The sequence below is a fragment of the Eleutherodactylus coqui genome, chromosome 1, assembly GCF_035609145.1.
Source record: "Eleutherodactylus coqui strain aEleCoq1 chromosome 1, aEleCoq1.hap1, whole genome shotgun sequence".
Classification (NCBI taxonomy): domain Eukaryota; kingdom Metazoa; phylum Chordata; class Amphibia; order Anura; family Eleutherodactylidae; genus Eleutherodactylus; species Eleutherodactylus coqui.
This window is the reverse complement of record NC_089837.1, coordinates 55,915,881-55,936,341: the sequence shown is the minus strand read 5'-3', so window position 1 is coordinate 55,936,341 and position 20,461 is coordinate 55,915,881. Positions and strand designations below refer to the sequence as shown.

General features: G+C 45.0%; 1 protein-coding gene across 2 annotated transcripts in view; it reads left to right on the top strand.

Annotated features, from left to right (window-relative positions):
- Positions 1-20,461, top strand: part of CYP39A1 (cytochrome P450 family 39 subfamily A member 1) — a 66,481-nt gene that overhangs the window by 24,696 nt on the left and 21,324 nt on the right. The window contains exons 8-11 of one of the 2 annotated variants that reach the window (XM_066589164.1): positions 6,692-6,825; positions 7,250-7,345; positions 9,084-9,172; positions 15,593-15,680. In XM_066589164.1, coding sequence (XP_066445261.1) covers positions 6,692-6,825; positions 7,250-7,345; positions 9,084-9,172; positions 15,593-15,680 — 407 coding nt within the window. The remainder of the gene's footprint in view (positions 1-6,691; positions 6,826-7,249; positions 7,346-9,083; positions 9,173-15,592; positions 15,681-20,461) is intronic. The other variant, XM_066589165.1, reaches the window with a different exon arrangement.

Here is a 20,461-nt window from a genome sequence, read left to right as displayed (position 1 = left end):
TTTAATTTTTAAGGGCTAATGCCCACAGACGGATTTCTGCCGCGTTTCATGCGGCGGAAATCCACAGCGTTATGTCGCAGCTATTGGGTTGTATTGAACGTAATAGCTCCATGTTCCTGTTGTGGAATTCTACCGCAGAATTCCGCAGCGTGAAAGAAACCGCAGCGTGCTCTAATTGCCAAGGAAAAACGCACGGCTGGCTTCCATTGTAGTCAATGGAAGCTGGACGTCACGCTATGCTTCCGCTGTGAGCACAATTTTACAGTGTTCATGGTGCAGAAAACACAACATGTTAACTTTATATTGCAAGTCAGTACAAATGTGTCAATACCAAATTTATACTGTTTTTTAGGGTGCATTCACACGACCGTATATCGGCTGGGTTTTCACACCCGGTCGATTTACTGCGTCTCTCTCTGCAGGGGGAGGAGGCTGGAAGATCCGGAAGCAGTGCTGTGAGCTCCCGCCCCCTCTCTGCCTCCTCTCCACCCCCTCTCCGCCCCTCTGCACTATTTGCAATGAGAGGAGGCGAAACGGGGGCGAGGCTAAGTTCTGGGAATTAGCCCCGCCCCTGTCCCACCTCTCCTCATTGAAAATAGTGCAGGGGGGGTGAAAAGGAGGCAGAGAGGGGGCGGGAGCTCAGAGCACTGCTCCCGACTCTTCCAGCCTCCTCCCCCTGCAGAGAGAGACGCCGTTTATCGGCTGAGCGTGAAAACCCAGCCGATATACGGTCGTCTAAATGCACCCTTAAATGTATTTTTACTTTTAAAAATGAAACCTTTTTTTCTTTTACTTGCTTTCTGTTGCCATACCCTGAGACACAGAACTTTTTTATTTTTCTGTCAATAAGGCTGGATTCAGACGAACGTATATAGACTGGGTTTTCACGCCGAGCCAATATACGTCGTCTCTCTCTGCAGAGGGGGGGGGGGGGGGGATGGAAGAGCCGGGAGCAGGAACTGAGCTCCCGCCCATTCCATCCCCCCCCCCCCCCTGCAGATGAGGACGACGTATATCGGCTCGGCTGAAATCCGAGCCGATATACGTTCGTGTTAATCCAACCTAAGACTGTGCCAAGGCTTGTTAGAGTGGCCTATAGTTTTTATTGGTAACATACTAGGACGTATATAACTTTTTGATCACTTTTTCTGTAATTTATTAGGACATAGTGTATCCCCCCAAAAATAGAGATTTTAAGAATTTGGACTTTTATGACTGCAGTGATACCAATTATATATAATATATATATTTACATTTACTCTATTATTTGGGAAAATGTTTTTCTTTTGTTTTAACTAACTTTTAATATTAATTTTCTTTTAAATTTCATTAAACTTATTCAAGATTTTTTTTCTTCCAGCTCCCATGGGGGACTCAATAATTGTTTTTAGTAGTACATTGTACATTTCAATGTTGGTCTATTCAGCCCTACTACAGGCACGGCTTAATAGACTGCCTTAGAGAACCTTCACTAAGCTCCGGGCTGCCATATGAACCCATTGGAACCCTGCAATTGTGTCTTGGAAGGGGGCTCCATCCTGCTAGCAGACTTTGACAGCAGCATCTAAATAGTCAACAGTTGCACTTGGAGTTAGCTTTGGTCGGAGTTGTTGCAGATGAATGTCAGCTGTCAGAAACAGCCAGCACCTGAGCCCTCTCCATATATTGCCCACAATTGCTTGTACATTTGGCAAATGGTCATTATGGGGTTAATAAAGCTTGTACATTGCACTGTGAAAAGTTCTCCAGCTTTTTAATACATGTTTATTAGAGATGAGCGAGCACCAAAATGCTCGGGTGCTCGTTATTCGGGACGAACTTTTCGCGATGCTCGAGGGTTCATGCTTTTGAAAGCCTCCGTTTCCACAAGCCTATACGGCAGCATCTCTAGGCTGATCAATTTTGCAATGCGCACGTTTAACGCTTGAGCGTGCTGGTGCGTGGCGTCGTACTTGCGCTTGCGCTCAAACTGTGGCACTAGCGACGTCTGGACGCTGCGCTGAGAGCCATTGCTGGATGGGGCCGAGGACAGCGGAGGTGAGGGTGTGGGTGCAGGCCAGGAGACGGTAGTGTCTGTGTCCTCAGAGGGGGGTTGGATCTCAGTGGCAGGTTGGGGCACAGGGGGAGAGGCAGTGGTGCAAACCGGAGGCGGTGAACGGGCATCGTCCCACCTTGTGGGGTGCTTGGCCATCATATGCCTGCGCATGCTGTTGGTGGTGCCTCCCCAGCTGATCTTGGCGCGACAAAGGTTGCACACCACTGTTTGTCGGTCGTCAGGCGTCTCTGTGAAAAACTGCCACACCGTAGAGCACCTTGACCTGTGCAGGGTGGCATGGTGCGAGGGGGCGCTATGGGAAACAGTTGGTGGATTATTCGGTCTGGCCCTGCCTCTACCCCTGGCAACCGCACTGGCTCTGCCTGTGCCCACACCCTGACGTGGGCCTCCGCGTCCTCGCCTGCGTCCACATCCTCTAGGCCTACCCCTACCCCTCAGCATGGTGTATTACCAGTGATTTGATTTCCCAGGCAGGAAAGAAATTGGCGCAAGGCTGCACTCAACCGTAGCTGGTTGCGTCTGATTTTTGTACGTTGTCCACGCAGCACACACGTACACGGAGACCTTAGGACTGACACAGGCTGGCCAAATATAATTAATTGAATTCGCTTTTTTGCAAAGGGAGGGCCCCACTGCGGATATTCAATGAACAATACGTTTAATAACTGTGGTGTGGCCCTGAAAAAGTGTCACACAACTTTAGTGTAGCAGAGTTATTAACTCTGGCAGAGCAGGTATTTGCCAGTCAGGAAAGACAATGGCGCAAGCCTGCAGTAAACCGTAGCTGGTTGCGTCTGATTTTTGTACGTTGTCCACGCAGCACACACGTACACGGAGACCTTAGGACTGACACAGGCAGGCCAAATACAATTTCTTTGCCTTTTTTGCAAAGGGAAGGACCCACTGCGTATATTCAATGAACAATAACTGTGTTGTGGCCCTGCCTACACAATTCTGTCCCTGTAGTATCAATGGAGGGTGCAATGCTCTGCACAGACGATTTTTAGAAGAAAAAAAAAATGCAACACTGCTAACAGCAGCCAGCACAGTACTGCACACGCTTAAATTTGGCCCTAGAAAGGACCGTTGAGGTTCTTGAAGGCTACACTCACTCCTAACACTCTCCCTGCCTAAGCACCACTTCTGACTTCTGTCCCTAATGCCGGGTGCAATGCTCTGCACTGCCGATTTTGAGAAGAAAAAAAAAAAACACTGCTAGCAGCAGCCTGCACACAGGTAGATGTGGCCCTGAGAAGGACCGTTGGGGTTCTTGAAGCCTACACTGACTCCTAACGCTCTCCCTACAGCAGCACCAGCACGATAGTACTTTCCCTCAGCTAACTCACAAGGCATGTGTGGCGAGCCGCGGGAGGGGCCGACTTTTATACTCGGGTGACATCTGATCGCCCCAGCCACTCACTGCAGGGGGGTGGTATAGGGCTTGAACGTCACAGGGGGAAGTTGTAATGCCTTCCCTGTCTTTCTATTGGCCAGAAAAGCGCGCTAACGTCTCAGAGAGGAAACTGAAAGTAACCAGAACACCGCGTGGTGCTCGTTACGAGTAACGAGCATCCCGAACACCCTAATATTCGCACGAATATCAAGCTCGGACGAGTACGTTCGCTCATCTCTAATGTTTATGCTTTATTTCCTCATCTTTTTCAATATCTCTGCTTGCTGTGAGTGAATGTGAAACATTCTTGCTTACGGGCGCCTTCACACTAGTAATAAAATGCGATGTTGCAATAAAAAAAAAACGCGGCATGCTCTATCTTTCTGCATTTTGCGTATTTTTATCTCCCATGTTTCCCTATAGAGCCTCCTTTTTATTGCATTGCAAAACATAAACTTGCATTTTCTTGTTCATTGTGATGCATTTTAACTTTAGAAAGTCCTATTATCTTTCGCGCTGAAAAATCCCGCCAAAATCGCGTGAAAAAAAAACGCAGCAATGTTTTTGCGAGAAAAAGCAGTACTGATACTCAAAAATCGTAGTAAAAAGGTGATTTTCTTGCAGCGATATCATGGTCGCCAGTGTGAAGGAACCCTTAGTGATAATGGGCAGTTCATACAACTCCTTAACGACTTCATGAGTAACATGTCACCACCCCACGCCTCTTCAAGGGGTGCTGTTGCTATGTTTATTATCCCATACAATCTCTTTAAAAATGTGTTCTCATCAAGACGACTGCTTTTGACATTGATCAACTGATCACGGGGGTTTGGCTTCAAAAAGTTTTAACAATCATCTGCTCTCACCAGGAAAAGATGGTTGTCCATACAATTTCCCTGCAGTGGCCACTACAGGTAGATGTGGCATTACAGACAACTGTAGAGCTGGCTGCTTACTTTAAAAATAAAATCAACAACATGCCTCAGGAAATAACCTCCCAATCCCAGACTAGCCCCGACCCTAGTCTCATCAGTACTGCATCTAGCTCCTGTTCACTCTCTGTACTCTGACCAACGACAGAGAAAGAAGTCTCCAGCTTGCTCTGTTCGCCCCATCACCTGCGCTAGCGACCCTCTTCCCTCACACCTCCTCCGGTCCCTCTGCCTGGTGGTTATCTCCCATCTCACCACTATATTTAACCTCTCTCGGACCTCTGGCATTTTCCGCTCCTCATTCAAACACGCTATCCTATCCCTCTTGACTTGACCGATGCTGCCAACTACCGACCCATCTCAAATCTCCCCTACATCTCCAAACTACTTGAACGCCTTATCTACTCCCGCCTTATAAGCAATCTATCAGAAAACTCTTCTTGACCCGCTACAATCCAGCTTCTGCCTTCTACACTTGACAGAAACCGCCCTTACAAAAGTGTCAAACAACCTTGTGACGGCCAAATCGAGAGGCGATTACTCCCTACTGATCCACCTCGACCTCTCTGCAGCATTTGACACTGTTGACCACAAACTCCTCCTCAGTATGCTTCGCTCCATTGGACTAAAGGACACTGCTCACTCCTGGTTCTCCCCCTACCTATCTGACAACTCCTTCAGTGTCTCTTTCGCTGACTCTACCTCCCCTGCCCCCACCCCCTCTTGCTATTTGAGTCCCCCAGCGCTCACTCCTTGGCCCCTCCTCTTCTCCATCTACAAAGCTCCTACTGGACAAACTATCAGGAGATTTGGCTTTTGGTAGATTTGGTACCATCTCAATGCTGATGACACCCAGTTATACACCTCTTTCCGTGACATTACAGCAACATTCCTCAAGAATGCCACCGACTGTCTGTCTGCTGTCTCTAACACCATGTCCTCTCTCTACCTAAAACTGAGCCTCTCAAAAACTGACTTATTGGTATTTCCACCCTCTACTAACCGACCTCCTCCTGACATCTCCATCTCAGTGTGTGGCGCCACCATAACTCCTAGACAACATGCCCGCTGCCTTGGGGTCATATTCGACTCCGATCTCTCCTTTACCCCCTACATCCAATCTCTGGCCTGAGCATGTCAGCTGCACCTCAAGAACATCGCAAGAATCCGCCCTTTTCTCACTGTGGACACGCTAAAAATGCTCACAGTTGTCCTCATCCACTCTCTGCTCGATTATTGCAACTTGCTACTGATCGGCCTACCCCGCACCAGACTCTTTCCCCTCCAATCCAACCTGAATGTGGCAGCCAGGCTCATCTTCCTGTCCAGCCGCTACTCAGACGCCTCTGCCCTGTAACAGTCACTGCACTGGCTGCCCGTTAAACACAGAATTCAATTCAAGCTCACTACCTTCATCCATAAAGCCCTGCACAGCACTGCAACACCCTACATTGCCTCCCTCATCTCAATCCACCACTCAGCCCGCACCCTCTGCTCCGCTAATGAAATCGGATTAAACGCCCCTTTAACTCAAACATCACATTCCTGTCTCCAAGACTTCTCCAGAGCAGCACCAGTCCTCTGGAACGCGGCACCCGAAACTATCCGGGCAATCCCCGACACACACAACTTCAGGCGTGCTCTAAAAAAGCACCTCTTCAAGGAGGCATACCATATCCCCTAAACCAAACTCCTCTGTACTCCCCCTGATAGCATGCTCCCTGTCCTACTGACTGCAATCCCTGCTAGCCGCAATCAACCGCCCCCTGCAGTCATACGATTCAGCCACCACACGACTTAATGTCTGACCAGTGTATGTGTATAGCATCCCACACTCTCTACCCCGCCATACCGTGCACATCTCCAGCCCCTTTACCTTCTGTATCACCCCATTATCTGTAGTATGTAAGCTCATTGGAGCAGGACTGTTTCCACCAACTGATTACTAGATGTAACTGTGATTTTTTTTTTTTTTGTTTCTGTTCCTCCTGTCTTGTAAACGCTGCGGAATATGTTGGCGCTATATAAAAAAAGATTCTTATTAAATAAAGATTATTAACTGTTTCAATGAAGCACATAGTTGTCCAGAGTTCTGATTTTGCTGGACTGTTTCTTAATCTGGACCACAAGAGATTATTATACTTTGCTTCAAAAGGGGTTATTTTTGACCCTTTTGGGTGGTGATCCCAAGCAGAACAGTAGAGGAAGGAGGTTTAATATTGGGGCATGATATACTGGTCTGACACCTCATTGATACCCGTCATGAATAGATAGGCTGCAGTTTGATGAATATTTGGATTTTTGTCACAGGTAAACAATCATTGAATATAACAGATGAAGAACTGGCAAAACTTCGATTCATTAAATCCTGCCTCCTCGAGGCCATACGGCTAAGATCACCGGGAGCCATTACCAGGAAAGTGCTTCAACCCTTGAAAGTTTACGTATGTTATTACTTTAAGCTAAAGCAAAAAAAAAAACATTAATTGATCATGAAATGGGCAATCTGAATCTCTGGGTACAAGTGACCAATGAACATCGAGGTGATTTTTCTGTAAGCGGCCATATTGGTTGTCACCCATCTTTACCGGACCTCTGAATGACTGGAAGTATCACTAGATGTCTGGTGACAAAGTCTACTGTCAAAGGAACTCTCCAACATAATGTTTAAGGGGATCTCCAGTATAGTATTAAAGGGGCTGTCCATCATATTCCTAAAGAGTCTCTCCATCATAGTATTTAAGGAGCTTTTCACCATAGTGACAACTCTCGCTGGGGCTGTAATGGTGGCTATATTGGCTGTCTTACCTGTGTATTTGTATTCTACTATATGTGTCTATGTAACTTTGCTGTCTTCTATCCTTTCAGGATTATGAGATTCCTGCTGGAGACCTATTGATGATATCTCCATACTGGCATCACCGGGACCCAAAACACTTTCCAGAACCACATATGTTTAGACCAGTAAGTTCCAGCATGGCTGCCTATTGCAAGGGACTTCTATATGAGGCATCCTTAAAGGGGTTGTCCCGCGCCGAAACAGGTTTTTTTTTTTTTCAATAGCCCCCCCGTTCGGTGCGAGACAAACCCGATGCAGGGGTTAAAAAAGAAAACCGGATAGTGCTTACCTGAATCCCCGCGCTCCGGTGACTTCTTACTTACCCGGTGAAGATGGCCGCCGGGATCTTCACCCTCGGTGGACCGCAGGTCTTCTGTGCGGTCCATTGCCGATTCCAGCCTCCTGATTGGCTGGAACCGGCACGTGACGGGGCGGAGGTACGAGGAGCCGCTCTCCGGCACGAGCGGCCCCATTCAGAAAAGAAGAAGACCGGACTGCGCAAGCGCGTCTAATCCGGCGATTAGACGCTGTAAATTAGACGGCACCATGGAGACGAGGACGCTAGCAACGGAGCAGGTAAGTGAATAACTTCTGTATGGCTCATAATTAATGCACGATGTACATTACAAAGTGCATTAATATGGCCATACAGAAGTGTATAGACCCACTTGCTTTCGCGGGACAACCCCTTTAAAAAGGGAAACCTCAGTATAAACTTGGCAACCCCTTACGTTCCCATTTAGGGGGACATACATTATAATGGGCAAAACTTGCACCCACTATTTTGACCCTATAATGATGTAGACAGTGCTAAAAGGGCTCTGCTGCATGGTATTAAAGGGGTCATCCAGCATAGTATCAAAAGGGCTTTCTGGCATAGTGTCAAAGAAGCTCTTCAGCATAGTATAAAGAGATTCTCCACCATAGTACTTAGGAAGTTCTTCACCATAGCATTTAAGAGCCTCTCAAACATAGTCTTTTCAGGACTCTGTAGCATAGTATACAAAAAGGGCTATCCAGCATAGTGTCAAAGGGTTCCTTTAGCATATTATTAAAGGGGTTCTCTGACCTAATGTTAAAAGGGTTTTCTAGAATAGCGCTCTGTAGCATAGTGTCAAAGTGACTCCCCAGCATAATGTAAAGGGGTTCCCTACTACCGTATATAGTTTTTAAGGAGTTCTTCAGCATAGCATTAAAGGGGCTCTCCACTATGATGTTATCCGGGCTCTTTAGCATAGTTTCAAAAGGGTTGTCCAGCATAGTTGCAAAGGGGTCCTTTAGCAAAGTGGTAAAGGGGTTCTCTAGTATAGTGTCGAAGGGGCTCTGTAGTATAGGGTCAAAAGGGCCCTTCAGGAGAGTGTAAATGGGCTCTCTACCATATAAAGGGTTTCTCCACCATAGTGTTAACAGGAGTCTGTAGCATAGTTTCAAAAGAGCTGCCCAGCATTGTGTTAAGGGTTTCTCTACAATATTGTTAAAGGGGCTATCTACCATAGTCTTTAAGGGTTTCTGCACCATAATATTTAAGTAGTTCTTCACCATAGCGTTAACAGGTCTCACTAGTGTAGTATCAAAGGGGCTCTTGAGCATGTTCTTAAAGGATTTCTCCACCGTAGTATGGGTCCCTGTATTATGGATGTGGTGGTCCCAGCAATTGGACTCCCACTGATAGAACACTTATACAAGTGACAACCCCTCCCCCCCCCCCCCCACATACATTCTTTGGAAGGCTGTTTGCAGAATAACCCTGATTTCCCCTTTAAATGCTCTGTATTAATGCCACAGACTATTTTTATTCTCGGGAAGTGCAGCTCTGATTATTTACTCAAAACCTCATTGGAAAATAATATTTTCTTCCCACAGGAACGCTGGAAAAAGGCAAATATAGAGAAGAATGTTTTCCTAGATGGCTTTATAGCCTTTGGTGGAGGAAAGTCTCAGTGCCCGGGGAGGTCAGTGATACAGCCTGGCACAAGCAATGCAGACGCTTCTGTATACAAGAACACTAGGAGGTTACACACACTGCTAATTGGGACAGGCGTTAGATGTGTCACTCCTGTGCCAGTATACATAGGGGGAAAATACTAGTCAGCCATGGCTCAGAAAAGTAATAGAAATGGCTGAATCACCTTATTCGCCTTATCGACTCTCCTGTGCACTGTAATATATAGAGAGCCAACAGCTCCTCCATATACTACACCACACAGGAGAGCCGACAGCTCCTCTATATACTACACCACACCGGAGAGCCGACAGCTCCTCTATATACTACACCACACAGGAGAGCCGACAGCTCCTCTATATACTACACCACACAGGAGAGCCGACAGCTCCTCTATACACTACACCACACAGGAGAGCCCACAGCTCCCCTATGTACTACACCACACAGGAGAGCCGACAGCTCCTCTATATACCACACCCATGGGAGAGCCAACAGCTCCTCTATATACTACACCACACAGGAGAGCCGACACCTCCTCTATATACTCCACCACACAGGAGAGCCGACAGCTCCTCTATATACTACATCACACAGGAGAGCCGACAGCTCCTCTATATACGACACCACACAGGAGAGCCGACAGCTCCTCTATATACTACACCACACAGGAGAGCCGACAGCTCCTCTATATACTACACCACACAGGAGAGCCGACAGCTCCTCTATATACTACACCACACAGGAGAGCCGACAGCTCCTCTATATACTACACCACACAGGAGAGCCGACAGCTCCTCTATATACTACACCACACAGGAGAGCCGACAGCTCCTCTATATACTACACCACACAGGAGAGCCGACAGCTCCTCTATATACTACACCACACAGGAGAGCCGACAGCTCCTCTATATACTACACCACACAGGAGAGCCAACAGCTTCTCTATATACTACACCACACTGGAGAGCCGACAGCTCCTCTATATACTACACCACACAGGAGAGCCGACAGCTCCTCTATATACTACACCACACAGGAGAGCCGACAGCTACTCTATATACTACACCACACAGGAGAGCCGACAGCTCCTCTATATACTACACCACACAGGAGAGCTCCTCTATATACTACACCACACAGGAGAGCCGACAGCTCCTCTATATACTACACCACACAGGAGAGCCGACAGCTCCTCTATATACTACACCACACAGGAGAGCCGACAGCTCCTCTATATACTACACCACACAGGAGAGCCGACAGCTTCTCTATATACTACACCACACAGGAGAGCCGACAGCTCCTCTATATACTACACCACACAGGAGAGCCGACAGCTACTCTATATACTACACCACACAGGAGAGCCGACAGCTCCTCTATATACTACACCACACAGGAGAGCTCCTCTATATACTACACCACACAGGAGAGCCGACAGCTCCTCTATATACTACACCACACAGGAGAGCCGACAGCTTCTCTATATACTACACCACACAGGAGAGCTGACAGCTTCTCTATATACTACACCACATAGGAGAGCAGACAGCTCCTCTATATACTACACCACACAGGAGAGCCGACAGCCCCTCTATATACTACACCACACAGGAGAGCCGACAGCCCCTCTATATACTACACCACACAGGAGAGCCAACAGCTCCTCTATATACTACACCACACAGGAGAGCCGACAGCTCCTCTATATACTACACCGCACAGGAGAGCCGACAGCTCCTCTATATACTACACCGCACAGGAGAGCCGACAGCTCCTCTATATACTACACCACACAGGAGAGCTGACAGCTTCTCTATATACTACACCACATAGGAGAGCAGACAGCTCCTCTATATACTACACCACACAGGAGAGCTCCTCTATATTGTACAGCACACGGGAGAGCCAACAGCTCCTCTATATACTACACCACACAGGGGAGGTGACAGCTCCTCTATATACTACACCGAATAGGAGAGCCGATAGCTCTTCTATATACCACAGCACAGGGGAGAGCCGACAGCTGCTCTATATACTACACCACACAGGAGAGCCGACAGCTGCTCTATATACTACACCACACAGGAGAGCCGACATCTCCTCTATATACTACACCGCACAGGAGCACCAATAGCTTCTTCATATACTACACCACACAGGTGAGCCGACAGCTTCTCTATATACTACACCACACAGGAGAGCCTACAGCTCCTCTATATACTACACCATACAAGAGTGCCGACAGCTCTTCTCTATACTACACCACATAGTTGTCCTGTGTGGTGTAGTATATAGTGATTTTTTTTTGTTGCACTGCTGGCTCACTAATTTTGCCGGTGAGATTCTATCATCCAGTTATTTATATCTCATACTCTGGCCCTGATGTGGCTTTTGAAATTAAGAATAGCACTTAACATGTAAAAGAAAGTCACAGCGACCCTTATCTCTATCGCTAGTGATGGAAAGACATAGTACAACTTTTCCATTGTCTGACTGGCGCCAGTCCAGAATGTGTCTGTCTTTTTCCCATTCCATCCTCTTGTATTCTTTGTGATTGTTCTCTGTCTCTTTTGCCCTCTATTGTTGTGTACATTTTGCAATTTCTCTGATTACCAGTCTGTTTTTCTCGAAAAACAGTATTAAGTTTTCGCAGCCCTGCCCTTTTAACTCATTGTATACGATATCAGTATGATCTTAGTAAAATAGTATGTAAGGCCGGAAAATGACACATATCAATCCAGTTCATCCTATTATCCCCCAATGTTGATCCAGAGGAAGGCAAAAATAAACCCAGTGAGGTAGAAGTCAATATTCCCCCATTTAAGGGAAAAAAATTCCTGACTCCAATCAAAATAATCCCCTGATCAGCGACCCTTCTGAAGTTATTAATGATTATAACATACCGTATATTCTAGCGTATAAGACGACCTTTTAACCACGAAAAATCTGCTCTGCAGTCGGGGGTCGTCTTGTACGCCGGCTATACAAAAAAAAAAGTGTCAAAAAAAAACAAACAGTATTCACCTTCTCCGGCGTTCTGCGGCGCTGCTGCAGGCTGTCGCTCCCTCCTCGTCCCCGACAGAGCATTGCTTTCTGGATGCGGGGCTTGAAATCCCCGCCTCCAAAAAGCTAATGCTGTGATTGGCTAACTCACGCGCCGTCAGCCAATCACAGCCATTCAATGACATCATTGCACGCATCAATGCATGCATTGTTTTCAATGGAGCTGCGGCTGCTGCCGTCGGCTCCATTGAAAACAATGGTCTGCTGGCACCCCTGCATTCTTTTTCAGGGAAGGGCTTTACATATAAGCCCTTCCCTGAAAAAGAAAGACTTTAGTGTACAAAAAATAAAAAAAATACTTACCTCTCCGCCACTGCCGTCATCCCGCTAGTTAAAAGAGTTCCCTGCTGCTACATCTACCACATCTGTGACAGATGCAGCAGAGGAATTTTTTAATTCCCTACCGCAGCTGTCACACGTCGGCTGTGATTGAGAATTGTGCTGCCGGCAACCCCTTCAATTGATTTCAGGGAAGTGCTTTAAATATAAGCCCTTCCCTGAAAATCCAGTAAACGTGCTTTAAAAAACAAAAAAAATAGATACTCACCTTGCTTCAGCTACTGGGGCTCTGCCATGTCTTCTCCTGCTGTCCCCTGCACTGTGGTGCTGATCTGTCAGCAGGCGATTTAAAATCCCCGCCTGCTGAAAGAGCTGAATGTGATTGGCTGAGGTGCATAGCCAATCACAGGCAGCTCTCCCTGAATGAATGATGGGGGCAAGAAAAATGAGAAAAGCACATACAGAATGGAAGGAACTGGGTTAAGCAGCAGCACATGTGAAAAAGACTTGGGTATACTAATAGATCATAGACTGAACATGAGTCAACAATGTGATGCAGTAACAAAAAAAAAACAAACACAATTCTGGGATGTATTAAGAGAAGCATAGTATGTACCATTTATAACCAATCTCTGCTTTCTATCACTGACCAGTTACTTAGCCACTTACACATATTCTCGCCCAGACCAAGCATTCTCATTTTATATCAAATGCTTTCGTAAAGTCCAGATACACAAAATCCATTAACCCATGGTGATACGGAATTATACAGCTATTTTCCTTGAGGTAACAGGATACTTGTTACTTTTGTAGCAAGTACGAGAGCAAAAGTGTGGCAAGAGGTTGACATTGATGGGAAAGTGTATTTTTTGGCATTGGAGGTCAGCTTGTGTTTTGAGGATATTTTTGGATACGGATTGTTATAATTTCTATAGTCTACATCATACAACTTCGCCGCTGAACAACGAATGAGTTAATCATGGACTAAAATATCTTCCATTTTTCACATAGTTTATTTTTGGCTGAGGCTTGAGATCACTGGGTCTCCTGGGAAATCGGGCAGACAGTATCAGACTCATGTTTATCATCTTAGACGGTCGACACTGCGAGAGGCTGTTCAGAGAACCTAAGTATGTCCATGCCATGACCACATGACCTCCTGAAGCTCCTCCCTCAGTGTCAACTGTACATGGACTGTTATGTTGTGTTAGGATAACCTTTGCATTGATTCTGGAGATATTGGGAGCATGTGATGAAGGGGTTAAGTTGTGTTACCCTATACTACTGATGTCACTAGCTCCTTAACAATTATGTGATGTCAGTAATACAGCTGCTTTTTGGTGATGTCACTAGTTCATTTTGTTTGGGGGAAGGTTCTGGTTTCCATTCATTACCATTCTTTGCTTGTCAGGGATTCACTTCCCTCAACAATTTTTCTAGTGTCTTCTCTTGGCGATGCAAATTCTTCACTAATATCATTAGCTTTATGACTTTAAGGCCTCAATCACACAGCGTTTGAATACCCATTGATTTGCTTTGGGGCATTCAGACCTGTATTTTCCAGGTATTTATTTATTTACGCGAATGATAAAATTCACAATATGTCCTCTTTTGGGACGTATTAGAGACTGAAATAGCTCAATGTAGTCAATGGGATTGCGCAAATGAATTTACATGCTACATATGTATTCACTGTGTATTTGCACATAAAATCAATGGGACCTGGTAGCGTGGTTTTTTGGGGGGGCAATATCAGTAGTTTTATCTCTACTCTGTTATTAGTTCTATCTTCTCTTTGTGATGTTAAAAAGTTTGCCTTTTCTCTGTGACGTCACTGGTTCTGCTTTCTCGCTGTGACATCACCGGTTCTGTCTTGTTTCTGTAATGTGAGTGGTTGCTTGGTTTTTATGATGTAGCTGGTTGTGTCTTCTCTCTGTGATGTCACTGGTGTTGTCTAGTCTATACAATGTCACTGGTTCTGTCCTTTCTGTTATTGTTACTGGTTCTTCCCACTTTATGATCTCAATGGTTCTTTCTTATCGGATGTCACTGGCTCTGTCCTTTCTGTGATGTCACTGGTTTTGTGTAGTCTCTGTTATGTCACTGGCTCTGTCCCTTCTGTGATATGACTGATTCTGTCCTTTTTGTGATGTCACTGGTTCTGTCCTCTTTCTAATGTCACTGGTTCTGTCCTATCTGTGATGTCACCGGGGCTGTCTTGTTTCTATAATGTCACTGGTGTTGTCTTGTCTCTGTGATGTCACTGGCTGTGTCTCTTCTGTGATGTGACTGCTTTTGTCCTTTTTGTGATGTCACTGGTTTTGTTTAGTCTCTGTTATGTCACTGGCTCTGTCCCTTCTGTGATATGACTGATTCTGTCCTTTTTGTGATGTCACTGGTTCTGTCCTGTTTCTATTGTCACTGGTTCTGTCCTATCGGTGATGTCACTGGTGTTGTCTTGTCTCTGTGATGTCACTGGCTCTGTCCCTTCTGTGATATGACTGATTCTGTCCTTTTTGTGATGTCACTGGTTCTGTCCTCTTTCTAATGTCACTGGTCTATCCTATCTGTGATGTCACTGGGGCTGTCTTGTTTCTGTAATGTCACTGGTGTTGTCTTGTCTCTGTTATGTCACTGGCTGTGTCTCTTCTGTGATGTGACTGCTTTTGTCCTTTTTGTTATGTCACTGGTTCTGTCCTGTTTCTATTGTCACTGGTTCTGTCCTATCTGTGATGTCACTGGTGTTGTCTTGTCTCTGTTATGTCACTGGCTGTGTCTCTTCTGTGATGTGACTGCTTTTGTCCTTTTTGTTATGTCACTGGTGCTGTCTTTTTGACTGGATCCCTTTAAGTCTTCTTCTCTAAGTGGCCATGGTTCGGATCCCTTTTTTGCACACACATTTTGCATATTCCTTAGTTAAATAACACTGAACTGTATCTAAATTGCTTCTCATATACACCCCAGAGGGAACTGCTAGATACTATTGACACCAGGTTATAGGAGTTGTTCTGTATTAGATTGATTGAGCCATATATATATAACCTTGTCTCTAAAGCTTATATGCGTATACTTTTCTTCAGGTGGTTTGCACTAATGGAAATCCAAATGCTGGTCGTTATGATGCTCTACAAGTATGATTTCCAGCTCTTGGATCCTGTTCCCAAACAGGTACTCGCTCAATGTATTTATAATTCATATCTGTTCCTAATGCGTTCGTCAGTCTCACAGCCGAAAAAATCTTCTTGACATACCAGTTCCATTGTGAAGTATTTCCCTTTAATAATCAGCAGCTGCCAGAGGATAAGGAGCTATGGAAATATTGATGTCAGCGGGACTCGGTGACATCTGCTTCCAGCGTTCGACCCTCTTGACACAAGTTAATTGCCCCTCTCTATCATCTGAGACACTTACATTAGGTCGATAAGGTCAGCTTATCTCTTAAAGCTACGAAAACTTTTTGCTGAGAGCATATTCCTCATATAATACCCCAAATAGGAAGTATTATAACCTTCTGTTCCATCATCTATGAGTTAATGTAATGTGGGCTTCTGCACAGGGAACAGATGCTGGGTGATCTCTAATGGCAAACACTGCGGTGCCCGTAGGGGGCGTCAGGTACTTGCGCTATTTTATCATCCCCCTGACATTAGTGACATGTTTATAATGCAGTTTTGCTGTGGGCTTATTATACATGAAGCCCCTTACTGTATATTGGAGTAGACCTGCCAGTACAGAATTGACGCAATATAAATGAGCAGCCCCATAGGCCACGTTTTAACTTTCAAAAGCCCCTTTTAAGAATATATACCAGATGTCGGATCGATGCTTTTTTTTCCCTAGAAAATGTCCTACCTACTTTTTAATTTTGGTCTTATTTAGCCTAAAATGTGCGCCTCATCTGCACACTTCAGGAGAATATAAAAAAATAGTAGCCAAATACGATATAAACCAGGGCCCCTCATTCCTCCTCGAGTTCAGTAGCTCCCTGGCTAATATTTTTTACGAAGTTGTTTGTTCTGCAGTGTCCTCCAATAATATCACTAGGAGGTCCCAATGACCGCTGCTTTTTGACTATTTTTATTCTCTACTCCCAAATCTCAGGATATACAGAGTGATTATCTCTTTCTACAAAACCCAAACATTTCCCAATAAGAATGCACTCACACGGGCATATGACCTAACAGTGATCAAAGTTAACCCTTTGCAATCCAATTTTGGATTCAGGGTTTCCTAGGGGGCTTTCTCTTTCTGCCATTATACAGTGGCGCCACCTGCTGGCTAGGGCCAGTACTGCGGTATGGGACATGCTGGAGAGGCGCTCGACAACAGAGCGGTCAGTAATATACAATAAGAATATCCTGCCGGACGTCTTCTGACATCGGAGCTGTACAGCCTTCAATCAGAATGTCTTTAGACGTCAGACAGTGGATTGGAAAGGGTTAAGGGTCCCAAACACCCCACCTCCTGTAATGCGATCGCGACGTGTTGTGTGGTTACCATGGCAGATTGGGGCTTTCTGAAGGCCCCCAGAGTTGCCATTGCAAATTGCTTATCAAGTCATGCCTGTGGCGTGTGGCTTGATCGAATGCCTCTGAAATCGTGGTACTTTGGTATTAGGGCGCCCACCCACTGGCGATTTTTTTTTTCCCTGCGAAATTCGCAGCATTTTTTTCTCTGCAGGGGTCTATGGGACTTGTAATGTTAAAATCGCGATCGCGCAAAATCGCGATTTCGCGGTAAATTGCGATTTTGCGCGATCGCGATTTTAACATTACAAGTCCCATAGACCCCTGCAGAGAAAAAAATGCTGCGAATTTTGCAGGGAAAAAAATCGCCAGTGGGTGGGCGCCCTTACATTATACAGCATGGAGAATCAAACAACTTCAAATTTAAGTCCCGTATAGGGACGAAAAAAAATTTGAAAAATTAGTAAAAAAAATTTTAATGATCACTACAAAAAAATAATAGGAAGTATAAGTAAAAAAAAACCTTTTCCTATATTTATAATTTAAAAAATCAAAACAATACCAAAACAAAAACCTATTTAGTATCACTGAGTGCGTAAAAGTCTGTTCTATGAAAGTAATGCATTATTTGTCCCGCGCGGGGAATGTCGTCAGAAAAACACAAATTAACGCAACATCAGAATTGTGCTTTTTTTTGGGGGGGTCATCTAGCCTCCAAGAAAATATTTAAAGGGGTTGTCCCGCGCCGAAACGGGTTTTTTTTTTTTTCCAACAGCCCCCCCCGTTCGGCGCGAGACAACCCCGATGCAGGGGTTAAACAAGAAAACCGGACAGTGCTTACCTGAATCCCCGCGCTCCGGTGACTTCTTACTTACCTGGTGAAGATGGCCGCCGGGATCTTCTCCCTCGGTGGACCGCAGGGCTTCTGTGCGGTCCATTGCCGATTCCAGCCTCCTGATTGGCTGGAATCGGCACGTGATGGGGCGGAGCTACAAGGAGCTGCTCTCCGGCACGAGCGGCCCCATTCAGAAAAGAAGAAGACCGGACTGCGCAAGCGCATCTAATCCGGCGATTAGACGCTGAAAATTAGTCGGCTCCATGGAAAAGAGGACGCTAGCAACGGAACAGGTAAGTAAAAAATTTTTGATAACTTCTGTATGGCTCAAAATTAATGCACAATATACATTACAAAGTGCATTAATATGGCCATACAGAAGTGTATAGACCCACTTGCTTTCGCGGGACAACCCCTTTAATAAAAAGCCATCACAAAGTCATATGTACTCCAAAATGGTGCCAATATAATCTACTGGACGTCCTGAAAAAAATGAGCCCGCATACAAGTATGTTGACAGTAAAGTAAAAAAAAGTTATGGCGGCAGAAAATAATTTAATTGTTCTCAGAAAATATTTTATTTTTTGAAAGTAGTACAGCAAAAAAATATCTATAAAATTCTACAATATAAAATCCTTCCTTTTCCTTCCATGCCGACATAATGCTGGAATCAGGTGACAGACTTTCTTTAATTAGCTATATTTGCCATTCAGGATCTCAGGAAAGCAGAACGACAAAATCGGTAATGGGAACCATAATAGTCATCACCCAGCTTTCCCAGAATCAAGATTGGCAACTTTAGCGTTGTTATGTAATAATTACGTAATTGTAGTGATACACCCAATGTTACAGCATGATTAGACATGTTTTCAATGTAGCCACCTGGGAAGGCAAGATGACTCCAGAACTGGAGGAACGGAGGCCATATTGGTTGTCAACCGGATTTCCCAGAAACGATATAACTGGTGACTGAGGCGACTCAGGGATTTCTTTGATGTTCAGGGAAAATGCTCTTTAATATTTCATAGAGGTTATCACGGTAAGCCTCTTAACGGGCCGCCTCCTCTTTGTTCTCGCTAGTTAATTGAGCCCCTTAGCACAAAGTATTATGTGGCATCTCGTTAACTTAATCAGTCCAGTGTCACAGTGGAAAGTCCAGGTCACTCCTGCACACGGCGGTGTGATGTGATGCCATCCATTGCCTCACATATTTCTCATTGTTGTCATATGAATCAGAGATTGAAAGGGGAAAATGAGTGTTGATGGCCGTGTATGTGCTGGATGCGCTCCACGCCGCTGACAGAATGATGACCTTGACTGCTATTGCTAACGTTTTTGTATCATATAACATTGTGTGGGACAAGATGCCGACTGGCTGCAAACCGCAGACTTAAGGGTCATTTACTTATACAGCCTTGGCCCACAAATCATAGTTCGCTGTTATCTTTCCTGGAAAGCACCGATTAGATTCACAATTTGTCATAAAAAGGCAGAAGATGATTTATTTAAAGGGCTTCTAAACCTACTACAATAAATTAATGATTGCACAAACCTAAATAGCGTTCAGTTAAACCACTAAAACTCCTTGTAAAATACCATATGTTCTATGGAGTCACTCCTTGTACTGATCCTGAGTTACATCCTGTAATATACTCCAGAGCTGCACTCACTATTCTGCTGGTGGAGTCACTGTGTACATCCATCACTTATCCTGTACTGATCCTGAGTTACATCCTGTATTATACTCCAGAGCTGCACTCACTATTCTGCTGGTGGAGTCACAGTGTACATACATTACTTATCCTGTACTGATCCTGAGTTACATCCTGTATTATACTCCAGAGCTGCACTCACTATTCTGGTGGAGTCACTGTATTCATACATTACTTATCCTTGTACTGATCCTGAGTTACATCTTGTATTATACTCTAGAGCTGCACTCACTATTCTGCTGGTGGAGTCACTGTGTACATACATTACTTATCCTTGTACTGATCCTGAGTTACATCTTGTATTATACTCTAGAGCTGCACTCACTATTCTGTTGGTGGAGTCGCTGTGTACATACATTACTTATCCTTGTACTGATCCTGAGTTACATCTTGTATTATACTCTAGAGCTGCACTCACTATTCTGCTGGTGGAGTCACTGTGTACATACATTACTTATCCTTGTACTGATCCTGAGTTACATCCTGTATTATACTGCAGAGCTGCACTCACTGTTCTGCTGGTGGAGTCACTGTGTACATACATTACTTATCCTGTACTGATCCTGAGTTACAGCCTGTATTATGCTCCAGAGCTGCACTCACTACTCTGCTGGTGGAGTCACTGTGTACATACATTACTTATCCTATACTGATCCTGAGTTACATCCTGTATTATACTCCAGAGCTGCACTCGCTATTCTACTGGTGGAGTCACTCTGTACATACATTACTTATCCTGTACTGATCCTGAGTTACATCCTGTAGATCTTTTATTATAAAAGTATAAAACATAACAATAAAAGCAAACTGTAACAATAGTAAATAATAATAATACAACCGTATACAGAGATAAGGCCCTTCACCCAGAGTCCATGGTCCACAAACAAAAGAAACCCCATGTCTGGACTCCCCTCCCCCCAGCCGCACACTCGCACA